General features: G+C 43.4%; 1 protein-coding gene across 2 annotated transcripts in view; it reads left to right on the plus strand.

Moving 5' to 3' along the window:
- The window catches only part of anne (polyamine-transporting ATPase anne boleyn), a 127,778-nt gene extending 109,247 nt beyond the window's left edge, over positions 1-18,531 (plus strand). For both annotated transcript variants that reach the window (XM_089574490.1, XM_089574489.1), the window contains exons 20-28: positions 245-324; positions 834-876; positions 3,583-3,692; positions 4,811-4,980; positions 8,113-8,263; positions 9,303-9,460; positions 10,702-10,790; positions 11,909-11,995; positions 14,018-18,531. In XM_089574490.1, coding sequence (XP_089430616.1) covers positions 245-324; positions 834-876; positions 3,583-3,692; positions 4,811-4,980; positions 8,113-8,263; positions 9,303-9,460; positions 10,702-10,790; positions 11,909-11,995; positions 14,018-14,344 — 1,215 coding nt within the window. In that variant the 3' untranslated portion in view covers positions 14,345-18,531. The remainder of the gene's footprint in view (positions 1-244; positions 325-833; positions 877-3,582; positions 3,693-4,810; positions 4,981-8,112; positions 8,264-9,302; positions 9,461-10,701; positions 10,791-11,908; positions 11,996-14,017) is intronic.
- Positions 18,532-21,505: the final 2,974 nt, after the last annotated feature.

The raw sequence follows: 21,505 nt of genomic DNA on the forward strand, positions 1-21,505 counted from the left end.
TTGTTTGCTTCCATGCATGCTGGTGGTGTCCATTCTGTAGAAGTTTGATTGTTGAGCTAGCCTGTGACAAATGCTGACTCTATGGTGATTTCTATTCCTTCGTGATTGGGGTAATAGAACTGTGGTTAACCGCAGTTGGACATTAGCATTTCTTGTAATGTACTTGAGGTTCTCTCCTTTAGCTCCTAGTCATCTTTTTTTTACGTTTGCAGTCTTTTGACAGGCCTGTTATATGTGCATGCAGGTTGCCGTTTGTGGTGTGGTGTTTGCGCGCATGGCCCCCGACCAAAAGCAGCAGCTGGTGGAACTGCTCCAGGAGATGGGGTATGAAGCTGCGCCGATCTTTGAAAATCTTTTCAGATACTATTTGCCCATATCAGCATGAATATGCGAAAAATAAATTGTTTGGAAAATGCTGAAAAGCATGTTTGTGTGCACAGGTTGTTGTTGTTGTTTTTTTTTTTTTTTTGCAAAACAATTTAGCTGAGGGCAAAATATGTTACTTTTGCCAAATGATGTCAAAAGTGTAACAAGGCCACAAAATTGTATGTGTGGTATGTGTGAAGTGAAAAAGCACAGCGCTTAGATACTATTGAGAATTTGTTTAGCAGGTCGGTGATAGTTGGCAAGAGCCTACCGTTTCGAACCTTACTTGGGTGCATTGTCCTTATTGCGAATGTTTCAAGGCCTAGCTTGACGATTTTACGTCGTACAAAAAAGAGTATTTTGAGTTCAGTCTCATGTTTTAATTTAGTTTTGCTTCAGTGGCATTCTCATCTCGCCTGGAACAAGTTGTTCCAGCACACTTCACTTTGTACTTCTGGGTATTTCAGGTACTATGTGGGAATGTGTGGAGATGGCGCCAATGATTGTGGGGTAAGTTTGTTTCTTGAATACCTTTTTCTGCGTACCGCGGTGGTGACCTAGTGGTTTGAGCATTCACCTTGCTTGCGGGAGGTGTGTGATCCGATCCCCAGTGCCGGCAGGTGCCCACCAGTGGTACTGTGGGTGCAAGCTTTTCCCTGCCTGGTGCTCGGTGAAATAATTGGAAAAACTAGTTTTCAATCCCACCTTGTGTGAACACAAGTAGCTTGTACCATGGCGCTCTTTGGCCAAAGTTTCCAAAGAGAACAAAGAATTTGCAATATTCTGCATGGTACGGGTGCCCACAAAAGTTTTCATAACACGAAAATGGCAACAAAGCCTATCTACTGGGCAGCCTAAGCATGTAGCCATGAGCTGAAGTGTGTGCTTTGTAGTTCGTAGCGCGGCCTGCAATCGTGTAAGTACAGTATTGATAACAGTGCAAAGTTTGGGGTGCGCCTATTATGTGCGGAAATAAAAAAAAATTAGGTTTTTCAGAACCAAACTGGGGGTGTGCCTGTAATGCGAGTGCGCCTATTATGCAAGTAAATATGGTATATCCATGCAGATATTCAACATATCTGCATGGATATACCGTATTTACTCGCATAATAGGTAATAGGCATACCCCCAAATAATAGGTAATAGGCAAATTTTTTCGGCATTTTCGTACAGTTTTGTCACTTTACATGATATATCTGCATAAAGCAGCAATAACATCAAAAAGGAGTGTGGCTGCTAACACAGTACTGCAAAAGATGCTCAGATCTGTGATTTTTCGCAGCATCGTGGGAGCTAAGGGCTTTAGCCATGGTGCCATTGACTGCTGTTGGAGACAGGGAACCTTGGATCACCTGACAGGTCCGCAGGTCCCAGTTCGATGAGTTGGTGTGGGGCTAGCAAGAGCAAAAGGGGTCCAAACAGGGGATTTATTTTGCATATCTACAGCAACTGAAGAGCACACCTAAATGAGAAGCACAAGCACACAAAAACATGTCCTCTGGCTCGTTAAGTAGTCTATGATCCCGAGATTCCTAGCCAGGAAACCTGTCTACTTGATGATTGTTCAACCTTGTGGTCACTTGGGATACCATAGGTGCTGCCCACAGCAAGCAGCGTCACCAGCGCACACCGTCGCAGCTCTTCTGGTGGAGGGGGTGATGCTGCCGCAGGGATGACAGGCTCGGCTTGGAGGTCGGGTCATTGACCGAGGTCTTTAGGAAGAGTGCTTCACCACTGCTACAAAGGCCACTGTTTTTTGGGTTGTAGTACCTCATGGGGAACGTAAGCTCTCCTTTCATTTGGTGCTGTCGCTCTTGAACTCAGGGAAGATGGGAGGAGCTTTGTTTTTACTGGTGCTGTAAGGCCAGCAAAGTTGCGTGTTGTTGTGTAGGCCTCGCTGTAATAGTTCGTCGGCGACCTGTCCTTCCCGCAAACAATGGAAAGACATTGCCGCTGCCGCCACTGGGAGACTGCATCACGTCGTCGCCTCTTGGTTGGCTCAACTGCTGTGACGCAAGTGCAGGGTGGAAATCCTCTCGGGCAAGAGGTTCCTAATCTCAACACTGCACTATGCTTAAGGCCCCTGATTTTCTGCGGCAGAAAATTTTAAGTTTTGCAATTGGAGAACAAAGAATCTGCAATGTTCCGCAGGAAGCCTCCCGCACGTTAACGCATGGGGCCTTCCGTGCAGCAGTTGCGACCACACCACCACTTCTTGCCTCGGTGCTTCGTGTTTTGTGCTGCACAATTCAGTGCCCATTCGCCATTTTTTTTCCCACCTCCTCATGGCTATTTCACTGCCTTCTTTTATTCTCAACGGTTCACATTACCTTCTGTCCACGTTTGTAACAACTCTTCTCGCCTGTGTGTGCAGTATGCTTCACCTTAGTGGCTAAGGCCTTTGGGAAGTTGGCTTTTCCTCACATCTCAGAAGCCTGCATGGTGGATGAGCTTGCTGTGGGTATATCAAAGAACAGTAAAACAAATTTTTGCTATATTCCTAGTTGGTTCCAGATATAATGCAAGACGCTGTCTGAAGCAGAAGGAAAAAACTCACATTATATTTTGTGACTCTTGCCATAGCAGTTTGCGGGCACATTTCTGCCAGAGCTGAAACGCCTGACAGGCTAGCTTTCTTGAACGCTTTCTTGAAGAGAATTCTTGTGATAAAACTAGTCACTTTCTTGTCCTTCTGTCATTCCTACTAATGTCCGCAAACACACACAAAAAAAAAGCACGGTTGCTAATGCACAATTCTGCACAAAATGCTGAAATCCGCGATTTTCTGTGAATTGCAGGAAACTAGGGGCCTTAAGTATGCTCACTAGTTCTACAAAGGAAAACCACATTTCAAAGAAAATCTCTTGCAAATTAATAATGCTTATTGATTGATTCTGCATTGTTATTCACAATGAGCAGTTTCTTCTGTGGTATACTAAAGAGTGCAGTCGGTTTTTCTTTCTGTGCCTCCTTATGCCTGTAATTCTGTGTAACAGAACACAAGCGAGCTTTTTTAAAAGCATGCATCCCGAAAGGGTGGGTTGCAAATTTTATACTGTTAGACTTTGCAATTGGGAAAATTGCCGAAAGGGTTTTCGTAAATAACTTCTCTGACCTCCAGACTCGTGAAGTTGGGTCAGCGCAGTTTCACCTTGTCTTCCTCTGATGTGCTTTCTCATCGACTTTGCTCACGTCTTTGTGCTCGTGCCTGTGCAGGCCCTGAAGGCTGCGCATGCTGGCATCTCTCTGTCGGACACAGAGGCATCTGTGGCATCTCCTTTCACATCAAAAGTGGCAAACATCTCCTGCGTGCCAACGCTCATCAAGTGAGTAATGCAGAATCGTGCTTTGCTGGGCTAGTTGGTTTCACATTGTCCTATACAAGTGTTTCAGGGAAGACTGAGTAGCTTTAAAGAGTAGACTTTTCGAGTTATGAAGACTGCTTCTGTGTCATAATAATACCTGCTAATAAGCTTTTTAAACTATCACAGATAGACACTTGGTTGCAATTGGAGATTTGTAGCCGCCTGTCAGTAATAGCCATATCTTTTTCTACAATTTCCAAAAAGTGATTACCCTCAGCGCTGTGGCTCGACAAAATTTGGCTTTTTCGACTATAGTTACATTGCACTGGAAGAGTTGCTTTGCCTGCATAGGTTTCGAAAGTGCATGTATTTCGGCACGATAAAGCTTGATGTGCAGATGGCAGGGACTGCACAGTAATCATTTATTCTAGCTGTTTGTTGCATGCAGTGATAGCCCTGTAAATCACAATCACAGAACTGATAAAGTAGTGTCATGTTTGCGCATTCATTTTTTTGTTTGAAGCTCCGGGGGTAAGAATTTCATATGCTAGAAACTGAAGTTTCGAAAAAGACTGGTGTACCAGTAATATTTCGATCTCATCAGTTTAAACTCATTTAATCCAAACTGCCAGTTTATTCAAACTCCTGTCAGTATTAAGTGTGTATAAATGGCTCACATTAATTTGAACATTTGAATGTGAACATATTTTCAGTTCTTTTCGAGTCCGAATTGTCAGCAGTCAACTTCGCATATTTTTTTTTCTGCTGATTGTATTTATGAGTTCATAATCAATGATTGTGTGCATGGTGTTTGAGGAAGTTAGTGTCGTGAAATTCTTGCTGAATTTTTATTTTTTAATATGTTCATTCCCTTGGAATTCATAGCGGGTTTCTGGTTTTATCAGTACAGCGGAAACATTAATAAATTTGTGCATTCTCCGAGTTTCTTTCTTTCTTTCTTTTTTTTTTTTTTTGTGTGTGCACAAAGGGCAGAATGAACTCGCTTCTGTTCCTATTACCAAGTATGGTGAATGTGTACTGTACTGTGGAAAACCAAAAATGACCGAGAGGGGTTACGTTCAGTGTGTGGTTTGTGTGCTCACCAGAGCCTTGTCTTGTCTGTCACTGTGCTCCTGCAGGGAGGGACGTGCGGCACTGGTGACGTCCTTTGGCATCCTCAAGTACATGGCGTGCTACAGCATGACGCAGTTTGTCTCGGTGCTCATACTCTACTCGCTCTACTCCAACCTCACCGACCTCGAGTTCCTGTACATTGACCTCTTCCTCATCACCCTCTTCGCCGCCCTGTGTGAGTGGAGCCGTCTAGCATGGAGGGGTCTTTATGTATAGCTCCCTCAATCTGGCTTTCCCTCTGCTGTCACTCTTGCACCGATACGCAAACTGTTCCTCTGATTTTAATCAACTTTATTCACCACTTTTTGTCCTGAACAACAGAAAAGAAATGCTAGGGTAGGAGCAAAAAGCCACAAACTCAGTAGCTTGACGAGGCTCCCACCCCTAATTGACAAGGCCAACAGACTGTCACGTTATTACATATATATATACACACACACATACACACACATATATATATACATGCAGGACTTAGAACCAGCGAGAAAAAAAAAGTATGCAATGAAATGTGCAGTAAGACAGGTGCTATATCTGAAATAGTTTTGATGTGAGAAATGAACATGTATCTGTGTTAACTCGTCGCAGACTATTTATACATATTAAGATTACAATTCAACGCACAGAAAATGAAAAACATATCTAGCAGGAAAACAAAAAAATCGCGTCAGCAGCTCCAAAGGGTCAAATATAATTGGGTGTACACAAGTTCACATAATAGAAGCAGGAAAATAGACGATGATAAAAAGATACAATACATCCGCAGTACAAAAGCAGTTTGTGTCGGAAAAACATAATTAAACTCATATGTCTTCAAGAATAAGGTATTTCTGCCACTTGTATTTGCTAAGGTTATGTATATCTATATTTTTATTTTGTAGGAAATTCAAATATGTAGGCATGTGGTACTGCAGCATGTGCCGACCCTGATTAGTGCGGGAAGAAGGTATAGACCAGTGTTCTCTGTTTCTGAATATGTAGGGCACTTCTAAAGGTCGATGTAAATTACATAAGTTGAGGAAAGCTTTGTTGTTAGTTTGAACACTGTGTTTGTACTTCATAACGAGGTTAAGTTTATGTATGTGGTGTATGGGGAGTACATTAAACGAAGCAAAAAGTTCTCTTGTATGGGCGTCATATGAGTGTGAAGAGCTTGGAAAATGCATCAGTAGCATATCAGTAGCTTTGCCGCTGAGTGCTGTGACCTCAGATGTTGTTTGCATTGCATTGCGGGGCAGTCATGGCCTCAAGGTGTAATTTTACATTTTTTGTTACATGTGATATGCTGTCAGAGTGTACAGTGCAGTAATGAAAACTAAGCATTTTGACAGATTTGTGTGTCTGGTTGAGTTTGAAGACTTATAATAAACTCTAACACATCTCCAACCAAAAATTTTAATTTGAAACCCAGCGTTTCAGAGCTGGCTAGGTTCCTTCTTCAGGGGTGACTTGGGGCAGTAGACGCTAGCTACTGCTCCCCATCATCCCTGAAGGAGCCAGGACGGCTCCGAAACGTCGGGTTTCAAATTAAAGTTTTTGGTTGGAGATGTGTTAGTTTTTTACGAGTGGAATAATGGTATAATTCAACTATGTTCTGTTTTTTATATAACTATATACATCTAGCATAAATTTGTTGCGGAATATATTGATAACATTGTGGAGGATTTTAGGAGTGGATTCGAGTCAGACTTGAGCTGCTTGCACAATGCTCAAAAAACCTCTCTATACTCTGGACTGTCGTAGTTGTACTGAAAATAGCTTCTGAGTGGTAGCATCAAATCGGCAACCTTTGTGGGGTATAAGTTTAATGTGGCCTAGAGACAACAGAATGCTTTTCTTGAGCTTCAGCAGGAATGTAGTAACAATGTCAGGTATGCGTGTAATGCATCTGAGGAAGCAACATCACATTTCCCGTGGGACAGGCATTAAGCTGTATAATGGGGCACCGCAGTGGCTGGCTCAGTGGTTATGATGCTCGGCTGCTGACCGGAAGGACGCGGGTTCAATCCCGGCTGTGGCGGTCGAATATCGATGGAGGCAAAATTCTAGAGACTCGTGTACTGTGCAATGTCAGTGTAGGTTGAAGATCCCCAGGTGGTCGAAATTTCTGGAGCCCTCCACTATGTTGTCCCTCATAGCCTGAGTCGCTTTGGGACGTTAAACTCCATAAACCAAACCATGAGACGAATAAGCATAGCCACTAAGTAGCTTGTGTAGTGTACACATTTTTCCTTCATGAATGCTGCCGCTTGGCTGTAAAACAATGGAGAACCATTCTTAACTTGGCAAGTTGGGAAAATGCTGTTAAAAAGGGCATTTTGTTTCTTATCAATGGTTAACCAAGGTAGTATGTTTGAGTTGACTTAAGTGCAAGAATATGGTGGTTAAAGGGACACTGAGGAGAAATTGAAGTTGGCTTGTATCGATAGAATACCAGCTCCTGATTACAAAAACGCCACTCGTACTGACAACAAAGCTCTTGTAACGTAGAAAAGAGCAAGAACCAAAATACAGGTATCGCCGTCACAGGCCAAACTCGCAAGTGCAAGCGTGATGACGTCATAGGACAAAGCAGTGTTGCTAGAACCAATGGTTCTAGCAACTCTAGGACCTGAGAAGCCACAAATCACTGAGGCGCAGCCAATGCATGCGCAAATCTCCTTGACGTTGCCAGATGGCGCCACGTGCCCGGCAGCTACGCGCACGCCTGAAGCATCGGGACCAGTCAGCGCCTGCTCATCGGCGTTAGGCGGGCTCCCGGTATTCCGCTAGCGGTAACAAGGTACACGGTATGCTGAAGGTGTCTATTTGCGAGAACTTCGTTGATGGCTCTGTGAACGAAATCCATCGTAACGCTGGCAAAACGGCAGTGCAAACGTAAGCGAAGCGACTGTAGCGATGGCCGCAATAGCCTATAGATGCCTTCAACGTGCGGCCGGCAGTAGCTTTCTTTTTGGCGGCTGCTAGGCCGCACTGCTGGACGCTGGACACCAGAAATCACGGAGTCTGTGTTACATCATCTGCACGTCATGTTTCACGTCACTTAGTCCTGTGTCGTCATAGGAGAATCCCAAGTTTGAATCAGAGTGGCGGGAAAAACTTTTTCAACTTCGAATCCAAATTTCTTAGAAATAAATGCATCTTTCGCTGCCGGCCAAGTGGCAACAAAGCCATGACATGCCGAACTAACGGATTTTGCTATAAAAAAAATATTGATAGTGCTCTCCTCACTGTCCCTTTAAAGCTTGTTGGATAGGGATGCACTGAACTGGCGGGCAGTGCTAATGGTGATTGCATACCTCCTATGCAGTTGGCCGCACGGAACCAAGTCCTACGCTGGACAAGCGGCCGCCCCCATCGAGCTTGATGGGGGTCACGCCCCTGACATCCATCCTTAGTCAGATCACACTAGTCATTCTTGCGCAGACGTTTGGCATCCTGGCACTTTGGAAGCAGCACTGGTAAGCGCACCTTTTTCTATTTAAGTGGTAGAATCTACTCAACTTGCTGTGTGGGTTTTGTGTGGCGTGGTGCAGTGTGACACCACACCATGTATACCAGAATGTGAGGTCTTATCGCATACTGGCTCATCTGACACATTATCTGAATTAGAATACAGTAGAAGCTCGATGGTACGATCCTGGTAGATCCTGGTAGATCCTGGTAGATCCTGGTAGATCCTGGAAGATCCTGGTAGATCCTGGTTGATATGGATTGATATGGATTGATATGGATGGAAAGTGCCCTGGCCAGTGTGAATTGCATGCAATGGGCAGATGTTGAGAACAGCCCCCCCCCACTGCAGATGATACAAATATGCAAGCCACTGCACCCTCGAGCATCAAGTACTTGCTGCCCACGCATTGCCAGCGACGCGATTGCTATGAGCGGCAGTACACAGCTGTATGTAAAACCAGTCATCCGAAAACAGATGTGCTAAATTCTGCATACTCTTTGTTTTGGATGATATGGATATTTTTCGAGACTTCATGAGGTTCATGTAATCGAGATTCTACTATAATTAGGTTGCAGATATTTGTTGAGTTTTTTTAACACTACAGTCAACTCTTGCTGATTCAAAGCAGTCGACTCAAAGCAGAACAAATATTTTTTTGTAACTGGGACCCAGAGAAGAACAAAATTTGCTCTGAATTTGAACTAAAAGTAGAACAATTTATTTCAAATAAAGTGAGTTCAAATCGACAGTAGTGCGCTGCATTGGATGCCAAGGCCTCCAATAGGACTGCATGGCAGGAAGAGTAGCAGGCTTCTTTCGGTCGCTATATTAACTGGCAACTGTTCCAGTAGCTGAGAAAACACATACAAAATTTTAAACAAATGGCGTAGTAAATAATTGCTTTGAAAAATCATGGCATGTTGCATCTGCCTTCATTAGATCAGTAATTGACCAGTTCACAGGAAATACCCTTTCATTCACAACACGGTATGTTCTTTGTGCGCGAAAAAGGCCAGTGTCTTAATTCTGTTTCATTCTCGCAGGTACCGTCCGCATGTACAGTTTGACGGGAGCGGCGACGAAGAGGAGCTGAAGTGCCACGACAACTTCGTAGTGTTTGCGGTGTCTGTCTTCCAGTACATCACTCTGGCAGTGGTGTTCTCCCGAGGATACCCGTACCGCAAGACAATCCTCTCCAACTGTGAGTATATTGACTGGCAGCGAAGAAAGGCAGTGTTAAATCTGGTTAATTTTTAAGACATTTACTGGCCTGTCAGTGATGTATGTTCTAAAGAAATGCGATTACTTTATTTTATTGTCCTAAGATATGTCACCACAGTCTTCTTCTGGAGGGCTGCACCGAAGTAGCTGAGGGTGTTCAGTTGCTTGTGAGCATGGTCACAAAGCTGGAAAATCAAGCAGCATGCGACCGTCCTAGGACCAAAATGATAGCACAGCCCTCGCGACTCACAAGTGTAAATTTGCGAGTCGTAGAGGTTGTGCGACTGTTCAGGCTGAAAAGCAAAAGGCACCAGGACAAAGTACATTGGCTAATTTTCCAGCCTTCCGAATGGTTGTTGGCAACATGCTGTTTCAGTAACGCACTGGTGTGTGCTTCAGGCATGGTTTCAGTCTTCTCTTGAAGCATTTTGGAGTGGTAATTGCCTCAGGCGCACAACGTTTTTAAATTGCTACATTGCGGCACACATTGCAGGCTGACTGCTGTGGCTGCAACTAACTGCACGGAACGTGACGCAGAGGACGCTGTAAAACAGAGACAAGGACGCGCGGCAAATATTGGCAAACGCTTCAATTTGTTCGTTTCGTGCACAACCACCTGGTTTCAGATTCGGAGTTCTAGATATGCTGCATCGTGTCTGATTCACTGTAGCTCATGGCTGGTTGCATCATCCTTCGATCAACAACAAAAGCTAACGCAGCAAGCTACTGAAGCCTTCGAGACCAGCAGCCATGCAGCTGGTTGCTGCCACTAGCAGGGAAAGAGGACCTCTCCTCCCCCGTTTTCCCAGCCTCGGACCTCGCCTTTGGCCCTGCACAACCTTTTCATCCTCTTCGCATCTCCTCCAAAGAGGCAGTGCAGCCTTGCTGGAGGTTTGCTGCGTACTCAGGCCATCCAGGCACAGTGGCGAGTAGTTAAAATTATCGGCGGCACAACCCATTCACGTTTGAATTAACAGGCTATGTTTTGCATAGGCTTTAACAGAGCATGGACGGACCAAGTCATACAGTTCAAATTATCCAGAAATCCAAATTAATGAAGATGAATTAACAAGCTTTCGCCACAATCGGGTAAAAAATGAAGGGCTGTGTGGTATATACGTTCTACACTTTCGTGTACCGTTAATGATTTGCTGTGGATTGTAAAGCGCTGTGCATTGAAGACTCTTTGTTTCTTCCTTTTCTCGTTGCTGTCTTGCTCAGACATGTTCATGACATCATTGGTGGTGATGACTGCTTTTACAATGTACCTGGTGCTACAGCCCGCAGAAGTCCTCATCCACGCTTTCGAAGTAAGTACCGCTGCGGCCGACTGTGTGTAAATGTGGACCTACCCTTGTTCTCGGGCCGCCGCGGTGGCTCAGCGGTTATGGTGCTCGGCTGCTGACCCAAAAGACGCGGGTTCGATCCCGGCCGCGGCGGCTAGAATTTCTTTGGAGGAGAAATTCTATAGGCCCGTGTACTGTGCGATGTCAGTGCACGTTAAAGAACCCCAGGTGGTCGAAATTTCCGGAGCCCTCCACTACGGCGTCTCTCATAGCCTTAGTCGCTTTGGGATGTTAAACCCCATAAACCAAACCAAACCTTGTTCTCGGTGTATTTGTTGCCCCTTGTTTGCTCTAATGTTCATCCAAAAGCATTCTTTAGCAATTATAGAAATTTTAGATTTTTGCTGATGATTGTGTGAGCATTACAGTGGGTACAGAGGTAATGGTGTTTGTGGGATGCGTGCATGCATGTTTGTGTCTGTGTATGAGCATGCGCAGTGCATGCACATGTGTGTTGATCATGTGGTTGCAGAAAAGAGTGGAGCTTAATAGCACATTGCACTCAGATAGCCAAGCCTTGACATGTGGGTTTTGCACTGTTTACTTGCATTATGAGCACAGTTTTCTTTCCCCCAAAAAAACTTTCCCCAAATTTGGGAGATGCATTCATTAGAGTTGTTAATATATAGTAAAATTTATATGCCTGACAAAAATGGCAGACAAATTCATTATGCGGGTAAGTGCAGCATCTTGTGCTTTGAAACACTGCACACGTTTTGGTGTTGTCAGGCTGCGGTCATTTCATCATGTATGAGAGCTTGAGCAAACGAAACCATTCCATTGAAGAAGCCTGTTTTAAATTTAATTACTGCTAATTAACAGATTCACCATAGATGATTGTTTAGGTGTTATTATACGAAGGAAATAGCAATAAAAGGTTGAATGGTCTTACTGCTTTAAATTCTTTCTCATCACTTACAGCATCTCAACTGTTTGTAGCTCTCAGCGAGACTAATACATTGCTTTTTATTATTGCAGAACTCCTTTCCACTTGAGTTGAATGTATACCCTGATGTCCACTAATTCAAGTCCACATTTGACACCTTGCATCACACAATGCTATTGTTTCTTGCCTTTTGCAGTTCGACATGAATGACGTAGATATGCGGTTCCGAGCACTGTGCATTGTCATTGCCCTGGGCCACTTTGTCGTCGCTTACATCTTGGAGGTAAGCAGCCCCCCACATTACGTAGCAATCTGTGCACAGACTCGCTGCATTCTGGCTTATTAGTTCGCATCAAGAAGCACTGATACTTTCTTTGCACTGTGATCTTGCTTACAAAAGTAAAGATCAAAAATTACTTCACTTTATGTGTTTACTTTATTTTGTCCTCTTATTGAATCAACTTGTTCGTCCAACGCTTCCAAGGAACACTGAGGACAGCTTTATTCAATTTTTATTCTTGAAGTAAAAATCAACTGTTTGGCCTTTTGTGGTTATTATGCTAACACTTGTTTAGCTACAAAGGATGCATTCATTTCTGAGAAAATTGGATTCTAAAATGGAACACAATTTTTGCCCACCACTCTGTTCAAACTCATGACGTCTAGGGAAAAGAACTCCTAGACTAGGTCTAGGCTGTCTTTCTGTGCTTAAAACCAACTCCAGTAATACACCAACTAGCCTGCAAAAACGTCCTCAGAAATAATTGGTGGTGTAGCCTACCTAGCCTCAGAGATCCGCATTTTAAAATCCGTCTTGACATGATTGCAGTTTGCTTATGTGCAAATGTTTGGTGGCAGAGATACCTGCATTTCATTTTTGGTATTTTATAGCTTCTACAAGCTTTTAGGGAAAGCAGCCTCTCTGTCATTAGAAAATGGTAATCTATCAATACAGGCCAGTTTTGTGTCTCTTAAAAGGATGTAAAAGGACACTGCAGACAAATTAGACTGATTAAAGTGTACCCACTTACAATGGGAAAGCTTTCATTTCATTTCATTTGATTTATTGGTTTTGTTTGGCCAGTACAATGGTACAAAGTTTCCATAAGTAACAGAAACTAGAAAAGCAGCGGATATATTGACAACGAAACAGAGATCAGGCATGCATAGAGCTAAGCACAACAAAACTAAGATCAAAACATAACAAAGACAAAAACTGATTAGGTAAAAACACACCACAACTAGCTATAACAAAAATATTCATGAACAGTTTCCTAAATCTGACCTCGGACATATTTTGTAGTGACAATTTTGTTAAATATGGATAGGTGTTTAATGTATGAGGAATTATGTGAGTTAGTTTTTGGAACCCATAGTTTGTACGGGATTTTGATGCATGGTATTGAGGGTGCCTAAGACTGTATGCTGTTTGGGCAATTAAATATGTGCTCTCGAAAGTCTGCCAGTTTCCTTTCATAAGGTTTCTGATATAAACAGCAAGCTTCTTGTGGTAAGCCGCCGTGATGGTTAGCAGTCTATGGTTGAGGAAGGAAGGACCCGTGCTCTTTTGCTTCTTTTGGGAAGGAGTTTTTACATTTATAGTTGTCTATATTAAAGAAGTTCATTGCTAATGAAGAAGTAGACAGCATATAGCAAAGTAATAACTGCAAAATTCTTTGGAGTTGGTGATACTGCACATGTCTGGCAAAATTTCAGTGTCAGTGTAGGTATGCAGATATGCACAATGTGTTCTTTAGACAAGATGGTGGGCATCAAGATTCACATTCAGTATTTCAGTGCAGTTTGCAGCATTCTAACTGCACTGGGACACTATTTCTCAGTCTGCCTGGTTCCTCACGGTCGTGCAGATCACTGTCACTTATATGGCCACTAATGGCTGCTCTATGCCTCATAATTTCCGTGCCTCTGAGCATACGTGAATGCAGTTAGAGAAGTGGCGTATCCTCCATTTACCTTCGTCTGCAGATGTCCAGTTTTTCAGCAATATCATGGCAGCTTCGACCAGACGGTTGTTCAGTGTCCCATCAAGGCCACCACTGTGGCAGAATGGACTGAGCAGGGGGGGCTGCGTCACACCGGAAAAACAGGCAATTAGACGATGCTGCAATTGACAAGCGCTCTGTGGACATGCTCATAATCTTAATGTTTTGCCACTGTGATCCTTTATGAGATGCTGAACAACCATCTGGGCAACACTGCCATGATATTACTGAAAAGTTGAAAAGCTGTACTTGGTTCACATAGCAGGAGTATGTCAACCACGGCACACGCGTTTCTTTCGCAGAACTACTTTGTGCAGGGCTTCGTGTTCAAGCAGCTCCAGCTGCGGTTCTTCAGTGGCACAGCTCCTTACAAGGAGCTTCAGGAAGAACTCAAGGACCAGTCTCCATGGACACCACTGTCGCGCGAGTCCTCCATCACAAGTGGCGGTGGGCCTCGCCGCTCACGCGACTGCGGTCTCCAACCAAGTGCCTTACGGCTCGCATCGCCTCAGGAAGACACCAGTGTTGACAGCGCGATCGTCATCGACGCGGCTGGAAATGAGGGCATTGCGGACAGACCGGACGGTGACTGCGGCACTACAGCGCCACCCTGTGTCACGCACATGTGACGAACAGCCCCCGGTACTTCTCGCTTGTTCCGCTCCTTGTCTGGGCGGTTAAGGACGCTGGCCTTCGTCATTCATCATCGAATGTTCTCAATGATTGCAGCATAGCGATGGCAAGCTTGGATGCCCATCTGGTGAAGGCAGGCAAGAACCTGCATGAGTCATTGGCCAAGGCTTTACTTGTGGCCCTGTAATGTTGGGATGTTGAGCCTGTAAAGCACAGCGGTGTAACGGTTGAAGAGAAATTCAGTCACAGGCACTTTGTTCATGGCTCGATTTCTTTTTCTTGAAAGTATCATCTGCCTGTGGTGATGCAGTTTGTGCCACGAAGCTTGGCAGTAGGAGGAATAAAACATAGCAGCGCAGAACTGACTTGAGAGAATCTGTGATGGTGCAAACAGTTACTTTGTGCGCCCTATCTTAAATTTTGAGGTCTTATTGCCTGTCATTGAGCTTTTGTTCGAGATGGCAGTTATTTTCTGGCATTCTGGCTATCTTTTTTAAGCTACTCCATCGCGAAGTTCTTTTAGTTTGTGGCCTGAGACTTTTTTTTTTTTTAATGAGCTTTTGCAGTCAGTTTAAATATGCTTGTGAGTGCCATGAAAGCAATGGAATTTTTTTTTATATGTATTTTATGCAGAATCGACTTGAGTGTGTGGTCATGCCCTACTACAAGGTGTACAGTAAGTGTTGCAATTCTGTCTGCCACACCATGTAGCTTCAGCTGGATTTCAATATACGTATGTCTGTACTCCCACCAAAAATCAAGGCTAACACACCGCAAGCAGATGAAGTAGAAACAATGCATGATTTACTGCATAGCCCTATGTAAAGGTTGTGCCTTTGTATTTTGTGTAAGGCTTTTTTGAGATAAGTATGTTTACTTTATTCAAAACACTGTTTTCTCATTTTCATAGACTGCATCACAAAGAGAAAAAAAGTTGCCACCCTGTAAATTTGGGAGGCAAACTTAGTGTGATCTTTGCGTGGGTTTGTACATTATAAGAGCTGCTGATTTTAAGTCTAGCATCATGTATATACAGCTGCCTCGCTTGCACGTTCTCGGCGATCGATGCACCTCTTAACTCGATGCCCTCAAAACTATGATGCCACCAACTGCTTGGTGCTTGTGATACTACTGTGCCAGCTTTGCAAGCAAACTGCATGGCCACAGACAACTTTCAGTGCCCTAGTCACTGCCTTCGGTTTTATTGTTCTGTCTATCCAGCAATTTAGTTCGGCGTTTCGTTTCGGAACCAACTTTGCAAGTGCAGCCTGTCGGGCTCCAACTTTGAATATGTAGGTTTTTGCAGCTGTCAAACTCCTCGCCACTTTTGCTGCACCTTTCCTGCCTGACTCTGAGTGTCATGCAGTGCAGTCACGTGACAAAAGCCTTCAGCAAAGGTAATGATGCGGCATATTCGTCTTCCATGGATGTCACATGAGTGCATCGAAATAATGTTGCCACATACTATCCGCTTTCTCAGAAGTGGTTGCTGCCTCTACGACATTCCCACGTTAATCCCGCTTTGTAAAGCAAATTTGCCTGAGCATTTCACTCCAGTCTCTGTACCTCAACACAAAAAGAACATTTCGGGATGTGTTCTATTCCTAGTGCTTTTGCTCCTCATTCTTTGGCACCCTCTAAACAGTGCTTAGCGTGGGGCAGTATTCTTCTGCGTGCGGTTTCAAGTTGCTTCTAGTCTGCATGTTGTTGTGCTAATGAACTTTCGATGGGCTGCAAAAGTAGCTCAAGAGGAAAAGTTCACATCATGTTTTTGTCATCGGGGTTTTCCTTGCAACGGAATTGAGTCTCATTGACAATAAGCAGTGATATTTTAGGAAGTGGGTTGTAGAAAGCAGTATCCGAAGATCTGCTTTGTTTTACCAGTATGAGCTGGGAAAATTGCAATTTTGTTTGCACTCATCTAAAACACACAAATTAGCGGTGTCATGAGATATGTCTACAAATCAGCCTATTAGATGGCGAAGTTATTTATGTGATTCGATTTTACAAATATAAACTGTTTCTCCTTCTTTTAACTGCATAGGCCTTATTGTGCACACAGCTTACATGTGCTGGCAAGCTTTTTTTGTAGCCATACATGTAGTTGACGAATTTACGTCACGTCTGTTTTGCAAGACTAGAAGCACGCGTGAGGTTTTGTCTTCAAGCCTGTTTTTGACTATTTATTGCAGCACTATGGCTGCATGATTAACACCCTCGTGATTTTTACCTCAGTTAGGAAATATAATTACGTTCTGTACTTATAGGCTGACGCGTGCTAGTCCCCGCTGTGCTTTGAACTGTTCAGCCATGCATTGTGGAAGAGACTGTGAAGTATGTGAAATGTGTGGTTTGTGTCATAGGGATATGTTTAGGCAGCATGTGCATACTAAAGTTCAGTTGCAGTGTGTTTTTGACACAATCTGTAATAAGCGTGGACTGCCCAGTAGTGTGTACATTTGAGTTTGCCTTATTTGGTTTGTGTGTACGCATTATTGACTGGTTGACTGTATATAGTAGATTGGAAATGCAAGGGCACATGGTGCAGTGGAGGCCTTCCTCGCAGGAAGACACCCCGCAGTACGGACGTGTGGCAGACTCTGCTTGTAGCTGAGATACAGCAGGTCAGCGTTTAAAGCTGTTTTTGCATGTGATAGTGAATGGCAGTAGCTTCTACGTAAAGAGCCAACTGCCTTTCTGATCGAAGTTCAGCTGTTAAGTGTTTTTTTTTTAAATGTAAGAAGCGGAAATTCCCAAGCGTGCTTAATTGCAACGCTTTTCTTTGTTGCATGTTCCTTTGTGTTGATGAAAAGTCCTTGCTATGTGCTAGGTCACTTTCAACTACCTGAGCTAAACACAACGTATTCATCGCTAAAGTTGGCTGCCCAGGCCATGCTGCTTTAAAGTGCCATTTGTGGACCATTCAGCTGCTGCCTGTATAATCTTGCTTACTTTCTTATTTTACTTCATGAATCCGCGTCTACACACCCGTCAACATGAAACCTCCGCGTAATTTCCGTCCAAATCTCATTAGGCTGGCACACCTCTTGGCTCGGCTTTGCACCTGTCAGTGCTACTTGAACGGAACCTCAAGCACACTACACCTTGAACTTCACCACCTGTCGACCAGGCAGAGCAGGCGAATCTTGCTCGTGAACCATTTTCCGATGTAGCATTCAGTGTTTCCTAAAGGCACGCTCTGCTCTGCTTTCAACCACCTGACACGTGCGAACATCATATACGTAGTCTTAGCCTACAAACCATGCACTGCTGATATCAGAAACTGCAGTACATTTGTGGTGTAGAATTGCTATATCTTAGTAATATTTCTTTTTCTTTTTTCTAATTGAGGCGTTCTGATTAGATTACTGCCCTGATTGCCTTGTCAACCCCCAAAACTTGCCAGTAATGTATTACACATCACCACTTCGTGACGCACCATGCAAGTGAAAAACACTATTTCTGACTGCCATAGTAAAGTTTCTTGCAGAGTAAACATGCTTGCTACGCTGCTACATCTACCACACAGACCTGAAACTTTAAAATTTGCCATGTACAGAATGGACTGAGCATAGTCCTTTGGTACCTATATATTCTTTTTTTTTTTTTATCAGATAACTGAGCTTACCAAACTTTAAGCAAAGTGTTTATGCTTTGCATGAAGTTTAACTACAATGCTGGAGACCAGTTGTCAACTGCAGTTGTAATATTCTTTGACGTAGCTATTACATTCGCGCGAATTTGTGGTCTTCCAATGTAAGTATTGCCTTGCCAGAAAATGTGTGAATGGACGCAGGTGTGCTTTTTGCAGAAGGCCTTCGACTTAGATTTGCTGTCACCTGATCATATCTTGGACTTTGCAGTATGGTGTCTACAAGATATTCTCTTGCAACAATGTCAAAGTGAAATGTGTAATTGTGAAACAAACTGAGAATTCTGCAGGTCTCGGACATACTGCAGTAAGCTGCTTTGTAACCTTTCTTTTAAATGCAAATATTTATAAGTGACTTTGTACCACTTATAGTTGTAATAGCTAAGCTTGTTCTAGCAGTGAGGGCATTTTTCAAGCAAACAGTGCGGAAAAGAAAGTGAGAAAAGTGTTAGGTCTCAAGAGGAAATACAGAATGACATATCTGCCATGAAATTTGTTTTTATTTGGAGAATAAATAAATTATCAAGCTTGTGTTTCATTTCTATAACTTTTATTTGAACCTGCTGACTGTATAGCGCATGCATGATGTGGCTTTCACTTGTTCGAGTTTTGAGTGCATATACTGTATTGGGGACAGTTCTTGGAAGCAAGAAAGCTTTGACTATAACCCTTCTTTTTGTATCAAGTTACTGATACACGGCTGAACCCTTTTTGGAAAAGTCAGTTGCATTATGCAAAAAATTTGTTTACCACCACTTAAATTGACAGCTGCATCAAGCTACACTAAGGGAAGGTAAGGTTGCCTGCGGAAGCAACATTTCTCATTTTACCTCTCAGTTGAGCATTGAACAGTGGTTATCTTAGTGGTCTAAAAAATTGCCTTGTTTAAATATTGCAGACAATGTTAGCATCTCTGAAAATGGGGACATGGCAAATGAAAGCGGAAAGCTGACTGTACTGAAGTCCTGACTTCAGCGTGCATTGTCCATAATGTTAACCTTTCAACCCTTTCCCCCTCCTTATGAAAACAAGGATACACCAATCTAGTTAGTCGTGTATATCTAGGGCCCTTTGTTTTGGGGTAAAACCTTTTACCCAGAACAGGTTTCCTAAACGTCGAGTTAAACCCTATGTCTACCCAAAAATGCGCCTTCTAGAGAACATGCGTTTTCCAGTGCACAAAGCTGAAGATGCTGCGCAAAAATTTGTGTATGTTTCACTTATTCCCGAGGGGCGTTTTCAGTAAACTATGGATTTTAAACCTTTATTAGCGCTCGTTATTCATGATGCAGCTTAATGTCAGGATAGGTTTAGAAAGTGTTGCATGAGAGGCCTAAACTGGGACAGTGATGAGATGTCTCGTTGGCATCACTATAGCAAGTGCTGTTCACACTAATGATGTCCTGCCCCAAAGCACTTGCACATTAACAATGGTGGCCGAGATGCTGAATGATTGTTTTCACTATGTACAAATGCAGGCAGGCCTTGCATCAATGTGCAAGTGCTGCGTAGGGATGCACTCAATGGAATAATTGATAGATGAGCAAAAAAATCTGTTTCGGTTTATCATTTTTCAGTGCAACCTGCTATTTCCACGTTTTTGAAATAGCAAGAAGATAACTCTTTATGTCCCGCACAAATGAGGGTGCATATGTAGTATATTGTTTTTTCCTGCTAGATATTACCCGAAAAAACTCGAATCATGGAACTTTTTACTGAATATTGTTTTTGCTGAGGTTTGCTCAAAAAATATTAACTGATTTTTATCCCCTGAATTCTCCAAAAAGAACTCCCGAAAGCAAAGGGCCCTGTGCACATCCCATGGACATGCAGAGAATGCTGCCATTCAGAACATCTATCGGTGATCTGAGCTTTTTCAGATTGCATCACGGGGGGTGTACCATAGGCCATCAAAATCTGTTCATTCCAGGTATGTTGTTGATATATGATGAGCAGATATCCAAGCAATAGCAGAACACGTAAAAGTCACTTTGTTAAAGGTTTAGATATGCATTTTGAGCCTGTGCTCTTGGATAACTCTTGATCAGCAAGGTCGTCTATATGGCTTTTGTGCCTATTCATTCTATATGCAGCCGCCGCGGTGGCTCAGTGGTTATGGTGCTCGGCTGCTGACCCAAAAGACGCGGGTTCGATCCCAGCCGCGGTGGCTAGAATTTCTTTGGAGGAGAAATTCTAGAGGCCCGTGTACTGTGCGATGTCAGTGCACGCTAAAGAACCCCAGGTGGTAGAAATTTCCGGAGCCCTCCACTACGGCGTCTCTCATAGCCTGAGTTACTTTGGGACGTTAAACCCCATAAACCAAACCAATCATTCTATATGCAATGCATTTTTGCAGGTTTAATGTTCAACCTGTTCCACTGCATGCCTTTAATGATGGTCATCCTACAATTGCAATTCGTGCTGTTCTGTTTCCCAGTTGCAAAATTACACTCACATTCTTGCTTGAATGATAGGGAGCATCTAAGGAGGGTTTTTGGTGCTGCCAGTGAGCTAGTCCTGCAGCCCAACCACCGTAGAGTGGTCGCTTAAACGCGGTGCCTCCACCTTCAGTGACCATAGCCATAATTCTGCTTAATATCTTTTGTAGGCCTAGTTTGTTGCACATGGAGCAATGCAGTTATCTATTTATTGGCAACTGCACACTCTGGATTTTGTTGCTCCAGATATTGCCATATTTCTGGCTTCAGGCTCCAGTGAAGGATTGCCAGCTTTAAGGTCGTGAAGTTCTGAAACACTGCAAATGGGCTGAATAGAAGCATAATTGTGTTTGTACGTAAGTTGCACAGTCTATCATCTATGGAAGTGCTCAAGATTTTATTAATCACATGGCATGTCTTCAGAAAGCTACAGCATTTGTCTAAAATGTACAGCTGTTCTCAGCATGACTTCCAGTGTGCACTGTGTGCATTTAACAGAAAATAAGTGCACCATGATGCACGACACCATGAATGTGTGCACACTGCAGGATGCTGAGTGCATAACATTTCGGCAGAAGTGCAATCGCACTGCTTCGCAAAGTGAACCTGATGAATATTGCTGGTCATACTGAGTGTGGCAGTACAGCTCAAGGGATTTTCTTAGAAGTTGTGTAGTGGAACTCTCTAGCACAATACAGGCAGTAAAAAATTGGGATGTTAGAGTACAGAAGTCAGTCTTCAAAAGATTAGGGATGCTAAAGGTGCCACGCATGCAGGGGTCTGAAGCAAACTGTTTGGGCTGTATATTTTTGACAAAGGCAAAAGACGGACGTCTGTTCAAGGTAAGTATGAAAATTATGGAGAACTGTAAATTTCTGGGGAAAAAAATTAAAATTCTCCTGAAACACTGCCTAAATGTGGGAATGCGAAAGCGTTGCTGTTCCCTGGATGCATTGACGATCCTCACCCCCACACACGTGTTGCATGACACCACCATGCAACACTGCGACGAACCATTGCATAAGAATTTTGATACGAAAATTGGTTTTTGAGGGAAGGAAATGGTG

This window comes from Amblyomma mixtum, chromosome 2 (genome assembly GCF_055824585.1).
Source record: "Amblyomma mixtum isolate Tamu chromosome 2, ASM5582458v1, whole genome shotgun sequence".
NCBI classification, from domain to species: Eukaryota; Metazoa; Arthropoda; class Arachnida; order Ixodida; family Ixodidae; genus Amblyomma; species Amblyomma mixtum.